This window comes from Benincasa hispida, chromosome 8 (assembly GCF_027475165.1).
Source record: "Benincasa hispida cultivar pf3 chromosome 8, pf3_genome.v1.1, whole genome shotgun sequence".
NCBI lineage: Eukaryota > Viridiplantae > Streptophyta > Magnoliopsida > Cucurbitales > Cucurbitaceae > Benincasa > Benincasa hispida.
In genome coordinates this window covers 16,461,432-16,471,651 of record NC_143485.1, presented here as the reverse complement: position 1 = coordinate 16,471,651, position 10,220 = coordinate 16,461,432, and the positions used below count along the sequence as shown (strand labels likewise).

Sequence of the window (10,220 nt, the reverse complement as noted above, 5' to 3'; positions counted from 1 at the left end):
TTTCTTCTAATCCACCATTATCAATCATTCAAGAAAAAGCTTCAAAGCTTTGAAATTTAATCATAATTCAGAATGGCCCCTACACATAACAGTTGCAATTGCAGTTATACCCAGATCAAACCAATTACAACTTAGCCAAAAATTTCTTTGCCCAGTTCTCTAAGCCAAAAGATTTATGAAACATGGCATTTGTATAGATATACAAGCAAATATTTAACATTGGTGACTTACCCTTTTACCTCCTTCCACTGCCTGAGCCGCCGCCTCCTCCTTCGAACAGCTCAGTGATTCGAGCCTCCATATCCTCCGCCGTGTACTTCAAATACCGGTCTGTTCGCTTTGACAACTCTGGCAAACTCTGGTACCTTGCTATGAACTTTTGATATGCTGGCAATAGGATTTTGGCAACTGAGATTCTTGCTTCTTCTCTAAGCTGATGCTCAAATATCACCCATGTGGATTGAGTTTGGCAGATTTCTTCAAACTGCATATTGAATGATTGAAGCTTCTCCTTCATCACGGCCGGAGCTAAAGTGCCACTGTCCACTTTCAATGCTCCGATCACCTTGCTCCATGAGCCTTTCAGGTAGTTCCCAAGGTATTGCCGGTTTTTAACCGAGTGTTTTCGAATCCAATCGTCGCCTAAAACCAATCCTAATTCACTGTCTTTCACTTTCTGAACAATGTATCTCCCATTGTTCATTAGAAACACAGAGCTTAAGGAAAGATCCTTGTATATTTTTGACTTCGCCTCTAAATTGCTCTCTAAAAGCTCCATGATCCAATCCATTTGAACGGATAAGGAAGATGATGCTGCGGCTCTGTCGTCGAGCTTGGTGTAATCCTTAGAAGGAAGAGAAGCTTCTTCGAAAACTTGCTCCAAAGTCTGCCGTGATTTACAAGCTGCTCTAAGGTAATTCATCACATATCGAGTGATTGGATGAAGGCCGCCCCCTGGTACCGGAGTTTTAGCCGGATCACGGCGGATCAAATTCTCAAGCTCCATGAAGATCCCTTTGATTGTTCCGCCTAACCTTTTCCAGATTGTAATTGCTTCATTTCTAAGCAACAAGCAGTACTGATCTGAAAATACTGAATCGAACTCCGGCATCAAGTCTCTTAAGGTCTCGAACATATCGAGGATTTTGAATAGTCGTTCCGGGGCGCGGGAGCCAATGGCTACCGCATCTGCAAAATTCAATAGCTGAATAGTCGATCCACGGCACACCTCCATGAAAGAAAGATCGGCGGTGGTGGAGAGGCCGACGAAGACGCGTTCACAGAGGCGTCGTTCGCTTGGGAAGAGAATTCGAAGGGAGACGGTAATCGCTTTCATCCACCGTTCAATCTCCTCTTCAAGGTCTTGCCATTGCATCTTTTGAACTTCATCGATACTCAGCTTCTGTAACCCCAACCTAGAAAGACTCTCCTCCAAGAACTCCCTCCTGCAACTACTGTAAGCGTGGGAACACTCTTTCTCGAACCCAGCCGCCACCATACGCTTCGCTATTTCATGGAGATCGCTGATAGTCCCGGACGGGAGCGCATCAATAACGATGTTGTAATCCGTCACCGGCTGCGCCACAGGGATCTGGAGAGCATCGCCATCGCCAAGAATTCCTTCGTCATCTTCCTCAGAATCGAAGCAGAAATCGCCCGTTGACTCGCCGTTCCTGAAATGGCGAGTCAATTCAAAAGACTCACCTCCACGGTCCATCAAGGACCGGAACTCCTGGTCCACACGGAACATAGCCTGCTGCATCAGATCGTCGGCGCGAGCAAGGTAGGTGGCAACAGAGTTATCTCTAGACATAGGCGCCCAGTCCCTAATGATAGCCATCAACTCATCGATAGCGTCAAGAAAAGCAGAGGAATCAGCGGAGTCAGCCCAAATGGGGTGGTCGGCGGCCAAGTATTGAGAGATCCGGCGGTCCAAAGACTTGAGAGAGCGCTGCAACGCGGCGGGGGCTCTTGGGTCAAGCTCATCGGGTTTATCAGACAACTTATCGAGGGAAAACCTAGCATCAAAATTGGAAAAAATCTGGAGAATATCATCAGCCATGGACTCGTTACGACCCATGGTCTTGGCTATGTGGCGAGCCATAGCCAGCAGCTTCTCCTCGCCGTTGTCAACCATTGAAATGGAGGAAGAAGAAGAATCAAAGGGGAGGAAGCATTGGAAATGGGGTAGAAACTGTTTGAGAAAATGCGAGAGAGAAAAAAAGAAAATGAAAAAGAAGGTGAGGAAATTGAGGAAGAAAGAGTGATTGAAGAAGAGAAACCAAAAGTGAAAAAATGGGTAACGCGCTTTCTATAATTCTCGATCACTTAATTACTAATCCAACTCTTTACATTATTCACTTCTTCTCCATCAATATCAAAATAATTCTCTAAATCTTTATAACTCACCTTATCTCCACCCATTCATTCACATCTACCCAACTAAATTTTTACAATTCTATTACTTCTCACCACGTTTACTTCAATGTTTTTTAATCCTCAAGTCCACAAATTCTTTGGACTAAATAAGGAGTGGAGTTCACTTTACAAACTCCCTCCTCTAACCCAACTCTTCATATTTGCCACATGACAAATTATAATTGAACAATTTAGTATGATGTATAAAGATAGATGAACCTACAACGGAGAAATTTTCTAGTACTATGATAGTAAGAAAAATTTGAGTACCATCTCCATTCATTGCATGCCACATAAGTAGCATTTAAGAATGATGTGGACTCCACCAAATAAATTAATAATTCATTTAATGACATGTCAATTGATGAATGGAGTAGTATTTACTATGATAGTACTAGATTATTTTTTCTCTCTAAAACGTACTTAAGTATTTTTCTGTAGTTTTATTTTTATTATTTAAATCTTGCTTGTTATTGTTGAGGAATATCAACTTAGCTGAAATATGCTGCAAATGTGAGAGGAAAATGGATCTAAATTAATTATAATATTTGTATACATTTTTGCAAATGCGTAATTAATTGTTGTAATTTGCTCCCCTACTATTAAGGTTAAGTATGACATATTCGATTCCTTTTTGGAAGGGAAAAAAAAAAGGAAAAAAGAAAAAGAAAAGCATGAGAGTTATAGGTCATATGTTGTTTGTGGAATTGCAACAACATTATAATTTAGGGATGATTGTATGAATTTAGGTTCATTATAACTTTTATTTTTTTTCAATGTAATCTTGATGTCTCTTGATGAAAAAAAAAAAGGGAAAGAAACATTAAGCAACCAAAAGATGAATGAAATTGAAATAATAATTCTAACATGAATTCATAACATCAATAGCTAAAGAAACATGTCAATCTCTAAGTATCACTCTAAATTTTGTCTTGATTTATGGGAATAATATAAAGTTTACAAATAAGTGTGTCCAAAGTAAAGTGGAAGGGGATAGTCAAAGTTAAAGTACACAAGAAATTCAAGAGCAAAATGAGTTATTGCTTGGAGATTATCAAAGAAGTGTGGGAGAGAAAATGAAAGGACAATTCAAAGAGTGAAAAAAAAGAAAAAGAAAAAAGAAGGATGCTTTCTTTTTCTTTTCTTTTCTTTCCTATAGGAGGAAGAGACCCAAATGACTTTTTGGTGTTCTTTTTCAAATTTATCATCATTATGCATTAGCCTTTGAATTGAATCATATTTATTCATAATAAATTAATTAATTACTAATTGAAGCCTATATTTGACTTTAATTAGTATCATAATACCAATTCTAAATATGGAGAACTTATACTTCTTTTCTTTAATTTACGATAAATCAGCCTTTAACTAATTCTAAATTACAAATTTAACTAAGAAAACTTGTATGTTTTTTAACTTTAAAAAGTATTTAATAGATATCGATTTATTCTAAATTTAAAAAAAAAATCATAAATCTATTAAATACAAAATCGAATATTTAATGTCCGATCACTAGTAGACATAAAATTTAATTTTATGTTTAATAGATCCATCAATTTATAAAAATATTGGATACGCCAAAAAATTTAAGAAACACAAAATTCAAAATTTAGTAAATAGAAGATTGGAAGTTCACCGCCATAAACATTTAATTTAACTTTCTATTTTCTTTAATTATGTACTTTATAAACAATAATAAACCTTTTAAAAGACAATGTAATAATTATTAAACTAGCATGGAGTACACTATCAATGGTTATATTTTCAAAAAACTTTATGTTTTTGTCATTATATAACTAACGACAAATCACCCAAAGAATACTAGAGAAAAATGATTGCCTAGATTCACTTTGCTGCTTTAGTAGTGAAATAAAAAGTAAACATTAAAATTTAAAAAAAATGTGAAAGTTATAAATAATTATAGAAATGGGTCATATGTGACCAGTTCTATATTAAATTAAAGCAAAGGAGAAAAAAATGAATATTTTATTCAAATTTAATAATACCCACATTTAAGGGGCAATTGGGTACATAGTTTGGCATTATTCATTGGGAAATCCAAGAAAATGCCATTTTGATAGGGTCAAAAGAACGACTTGTCGCTCTCGTTTTGATAGGGTCAAAAGAACGACTTGTCGTTTTCTTCTGCAGAGAAGAACACTAAAAAAACAAAACAAAACAGGAAAAAAAAAAAAAAAAAAAAAAAAAAAAAAAAAAAAAAACCCATATTTCTTAAACAACGGCCAACCAACCTCGACAAAACTCAACTGATTTAGGTATATATATGCTCAATCAAAATGTGATCGAGAAAAACAAGAAGTAAAAGAAGATGATCAATTTACAATATCAAACCTCAGTTTCACATGAACTTCAACAGCTCAGTGTGTGAACATAACATTTCGTAGGGACACAACTTGGGCAATAAGATGTTGAAAAAACCTTTCCCAAGTGTTCCTCTTTATATTTTATTACCTTAAAAATGGTAAATTATATCAACAAAATGGACGAAAAATGAATCTAGTGAGACCAAAAAAAAGAGAAGAAAGAAAAGAAAAACGAGGAAAAAAGAATCTTCTTGAGGCTTTGAACTGATGCCACACAAGTTCAATGGCTCTCCTTTGAATAGCTACTAGTCTCCTCTGCTACCTTTGCCCATACATCAGAAATTTTCTCTGCATATCCAACCTATTCAGCAAAAGTTCCCATATTTAACATCAAGGATGATCAAGAAATCATGCAGTTTTTGTACTATTTGGTTCACATAATCATTCATAGCAATCTTCACAAAAATCAGAGAGAACTCATCATAGAACGTATGATTCTGTTCACACAATCATTCATATCAATTTCGACAAAAGTCACAGATTCCACCACTAATCTTTTCCTTATTCTTACAATCCGAATACTTTGATTGCAGTCAACATCTGGGCCCCGCCTTCCACTACTCGATTCCTGGCCCCTTGGAAACTAAAGACGCCTCCAGGAATCTTTAAAACCAATTACCAACAATATCTGAACTTACAGAACCATGTTTCAACACAAGTTAAAATGATAGAAGAATATGGACTTTCAAAATATTTCACGACATTGTCTGTTTCGGGATGAGTAAATCTCCATACTTGACAAAGAGACGTGAAAAAACACTTCATACAATCATGCAAAGCATGAATTATGAATTAAAACCTGATGACTGCCCAATAGAAAAGATGGTAAGTACGCACCTGATTTGTTACAAACCCTTTCAACATACTCAAGAAGTCTGCTTGTCTTTCTCTGTCAAATCTTTCCAGTTCACTCCTATTGTTTTCCTGGATTACATACAGCATCATCAGGTCACCGTAAAAAAGGACTGAGAAGCCAAAGTAAGAAATGCAGGTATACACAAGAATTTGCATTGTGTTATTCACAAAAAATGATGACAACTGAGTCGAGCTTTAGGAAATACAACCTCTAGAACATTTCGCAAACAAAGAAGACCTTGAAACTTTTCCTCTCTAAGTACTGCTAAATACTACTAAAAGTATATATACATACAATTTTTTTATAAAAATTCAAAAACAAAAAACAAAAACAAAAACAAAGAAGAAGAAAAAACTCGTCAATCGCCACTCAAAAAAACCTCTAAACGGGTATGTTTTTAACATCACTACTATAATCACTAATAATCATTAATAAGATTGACTTGCACTCTTATCAAGCAAGAAAGAAAGAGAGAAGAAAGAATGAAAGAAAAAGATGGATGGACTTATACTATAAACTTTTGTTTGTCACAATAGTAAAAGTGGTAATAGTTCAAATTGTCACAGGACTCACAACTCAATTTCTTATATTTTTTTAAGAATGAGACAAACTAATATTAGTTTTCTAATCAGTACACGAGACATAGACTTTAAACTCCAGTACGCTTAAGCTTCTTATGGTTCAGTGGGGTGAGTCTCAAGGCTAAAAATCTGAGTCTTATCTCAAGGTGAGCCCTCAAGGCATAAGCCTCAATGACCTTTTTTAAATATTGGGTCTCACTCCTTTACTCCAAAAATAACACAAAATGATGATAATTATTCATATATGAAATAAGACATCAGAATAAAACATCAAGAAGATTCTTCTAGAGCTGACACCTTGAGAAAAACCTTACGCCATTCAGGAAAGAAGGAAAAGAAGATCCCACGGCTAAGTACCTCAGATCAGATGAGCACGAAGTACAAATTGTTCCTCATTATGAATCATCTCCAAAATGTGGGAATCTTTTTTCCTCCTTTAATTGAAAGCAGATGTACATGAGTCAGCTTACATGTACGTATGAATATATACTAGGCAGCTAGCCATGGTTTTACCCCAACCTCAAAAGACATCTGGGTTTACACCTTGCACCTTTGACTATTGAGCCAACTCTTGATGGTTTAATCAAAGCCCTAGTTTACGGTTCCTCATAGATAAGAAAGCCAATTTCATCTCTTTTTACATCACTCTTAAAGCACTGAATCATATGCTCTAATATGACTGTAACAGATACTCTATCCATATCTTACAGGCTCCAAGAATGAATCATTTACGCTTAGGCATAAATGACTAGGGCTTACCCTAATCTTGATAACAAAGTAGTATCGCCAAATTAGTTCCTCCAACTAAGTTGTGTCCATGATTACAATGAAAAATAAATAAAAGAAGTAAAAATTTTTAGTGACTGAAATTCTCCAACTACTTGCTCTTTGATGAAGCTGCCTATTTTTAGTGACTGACATTCTCCAACCACTTGCTCTTTGATGAAGGCAACCCCAAGTCCTCTCACCAACAATGTAAAAAATAAGATGCCGGTAAAAAGCTAAACATGAACATATTATAGTAACACCTCTACCATATGATGCCAGTGAAAAATAAGCATCAGGTGTCACTTTCTGAGTTCATAATATAAGCTCTATATATACCCAAGGAGAGGCTTAATAATAATGGGAGCATCTTCCACATAAATGTCCTTACTTAGACATTTACAAAGAAAAATTATTACAAAAGTCTGGATCCTACAAGCAACAACTCCACTCTGGATAATAAGAGCAACGGAGCTTCAAAATCAAGGTGAGAATTATGCCATCGCATACATCCCATCTCATGTACTACAGTTAAAAATCATATAAAAAGAAAGACATTGCAAGATGTGATGAGAAGACACCTTTATGCGCTCGTATTCTCGCATTGCAACATTTTTAGCATCCTCTGTAGTTCTTATGGTTTCTTTTAACTGCTCTAACTTCTGAATCCTTGATTTGTCACCGCCAAATACTTTAGATGATGCGGCTTCAAGCTTTTCAGCCCTTGTATTCAATGAGGACAAGTCAGACAATAGAGTTTGCTCAGTCAGTAAAGCACTTGAGCGTTCTGAGAATGCACCATGAACTGCTAGCATTAACCCAAGATAATCGTGAAGTACATCCTGAAAATATATAAATTAAATATCTATGAAATAATTACAGGATTATAATCAAATGCACAAGTCTTCAGTTAGCTGCTATTAATCTATCAGTACATGAATGAACTATAAGGTTCATAGTCTACATACATAAATGATAAATTGAATAGTGTATGGTGTATACGAGTTTCTTGGGCAATACTAACTGTCCAGTTTAATACTTAAAAGAGCCATTATCAAAATAACTTGAACAAATAGAAATGTTTCAGTTCATAATCTCGAGGAAGATAAAGAAAAATTACCAAATGTTTCACAGTTTGAGCATTGAGCTCTCGATATAATCTGCTTGCTTTCACAGCAGCAGTAGCTATATTTTTTGTGTCGGCGGCACAAACTCTTTGACCGTTGAATACAGCCTCCTCATTTTCAAATTTTGTCAACTTAATCAATGTCAAACCTAACTCTCCATATGTTTCTGCCATATCTTGCTGAGCTTTGACCAATGATTCAGCCTGAGATAATCAGTGCCACCAAGACAATAAAAAAACATACACATTCTCAAATACACAGTTTGACTAACTGATAAACAAGTATCTCACCTGCTGAGATGTAGCACTGAGCTGCTGCTCGAAATCACGCAGCTTTTCTTTCTTTTCCAAGAATTCCTTATCCTCCTCAACAACTGGAGGCTTTGAACTGCCCCAGTCATTCGTCACAGATTGTTTCAATTCCTTAAACAATCTTAACAAATCCCTTCCACCTTTTGCTGGCTGAACCACCTCCTGAGGCGCCATTGCGCTCTCATTGAGCAATTGCTTAGGGAGATTAACCGCCCCATCAAGCATCCTAGATGCAACATCTGTTGTCGTTGGCAGTGGCAATCTCCCTTGAACCTGCAAAAACACCTTAAACTCATCGCTCTTTCTAATCACTGGATGTCCCGCTAGTTTCCTCAAGTATTTCTCCAGTGCCAACCTTCTCTGCTCAACAAATTCTTGTTTCTGCATCACTTGGCCCTCCACCACACTCTTATCCGGCCGTGGGGGTATAAAGAACCCTCTATAAGACTCCGCCAAACGTTCTGATAGCGTCACCACATCCTTAAACCTCCTTCGAACGCTGAATTCTGATCCTCCAAAGTCCGCTATGTTCGTCCTCGTAGTGATCAGATAAGTAACGTACGAATTCCCACCGGGCACTATCGAGTTCGAAACGTCTTGCTCCTTCTGGGGATTCGAGACTGTAATTTTTATATAATCGGAGTTGGAAGAGGAAGATCTGGACAAACCCCCAGAACTTTCCGAACTCTTGCTGGGGCTTTCAACACCATTAACATCACTGACATGATTCCCATCGAACGGACCAAAGTGAAGCGGTTCAGAGAAAAAATGATCAGACGCGTTAGGTTTTCGGAGATCTCGATCGAGCGGCGGCGAAAGAAGGGGATCTGAGTCAGCCGGTGTAAGAATAGTCGGGGGAGCCAGAGGATGGTGGGAATCAGAGAGCGAGGACATAGCACTGCGATAACTAGAGAAAGATTTGGAGCTTAACGGCTCCTTGAGAACCAAATTTTCCATCTCATCACGAGAGGAATACAATTGGGCTTCTTCAAAGCCCTGATTATCCGAGTCCATCATCGTATAATATAATCCCCAAAACAAAATCGAGTAAAACAACAGAGAATTCAGAAAATTACCACTTGGTTTGATCAACTCAGCAATCTACAAAAGGAAGAAACTCTCTAGGGTTCAATCCGACCCTTTTGAGAGAACACAAATCTTGAAGAGAAAATGCAGAGTACTGCAGAGGAGGCCACCGAGCGGCGTGGCGGAGAGAGGCAGCTGAGGAAGACGAAGACTGAGGAAGACAAGCACGTGGCCGCTGGAATCCACCCTTCACAGAAACCTCCACCTCTAAACGGTGCCGTTTCAGTAGGCTTCCCGTCTACGGGAAGAATGGTCAGGGGTAGTACCGTAATAGTGTTTCTTCGTTCTTCCCCCGAGATTTTTAGTATCCGTGTGGCAGCATAATAGCGCCAATTTCTCGTTGACTTTTCAAATAATTTGGATAAGAAAATGGCTGAAAAATTAAATGAAGATAAGTTTGTGGTAATGGAAAATCATTGATATTTAATGAATGGGACGGGACTGCCTTATAACTCGGCTTATATTTATGACCTTATTCTTAATCGTATCGTGAGAAAAAATTTTAGTTAATTTTTAAAATTCCACTATTTGGGGGTTTTTCTTATAAAAGAAATTAAAAAAAAAAAAAAAAAAACAAAACAATTACATCTTACAACAAAAGAGAATAAAATTGTGGCCTTGGATGCTAGGTTATGAGCTAATGTATTGTGAGATCGATGAATATGGGAAAACGAAATATTCCCCCGAGTCTG

At 37.1% G+C, this 10,220-nt stretch overlaps 2 protein-coding genes across 2 annotated transcripts; both read right to left on the bottom strand.

The window, feature by feature from the left end:
• Positions 1-2,488, bottom strand: LOC120083339 (exocyst complex component EXO70B1-like). Its single transcript, XM_039039059.2, has one exon. It carries the CDS (start codon positions 2,135-2,137, stop codon positions 236-238), a length of 1,902 nt encoding a protein of 633 aa, XP_038894987.2. The 5' UTR covers positions 2,138-2,488; the 3' UTR covers positions 1-235.
• A 2,250-nt stretch (positions 2,489-4,738) lies between these two features.
• SNX2A (sorting nexin 2A) lies at positions 4,739-9,921 on the bottom strand. Its single transcript, XM_039039060.2, has 5 exons — positions 8,422-9,921; positions 8,125-8,334; positions 7,586-7,846; positions 5,640-5,726; positions 4,739-5,103 (listed from the first exon to the last, which is right to left on the bottom strand). Exons 1-5 carry the CDS (start codon positions 9,457-9,459, stop codon positions 5,023-5,025), a joined length of 1,677 nt encoding a protein of 558 aa, XP_038894988.1. The 5' UTR covers positions 9,460-9,921; the 3' UTR covers positions 4,739-5,022.
• Between the last annotated feature and the right edge of the window lie 299 nt (positions 9,922-10,220).

Coding starts and splice junctions, on each gene's coding strand:
- LOC120083339 (XM_039039059.2), bottom strand. CDS start 2,137: ATGGTTGACAACGGCGAGGAGAAGCTGCTGGCTATGGCTCGCCACATA.
- SNX2A (XM_039039060.2), bottom strand. CDS start 9,459: ATGATGGACTCGGATAATCAGGGCTTTGAAGAAGCCCAATTGTATTCC. Junction 7,847..8,124: donor CTCAAACTGTGAAACATTTG/GTAATTTTTCTT, acceptor ATATATTTTCAG/GATGTACTTCACGATTATCT. Junction 5,104..5,639: donor AAGGGTTTGTAACAAATCAG/GTGCGTACTTAC, acceptor TTTGCTGAATAG/GTTGGATATGCAGAGAAAAT.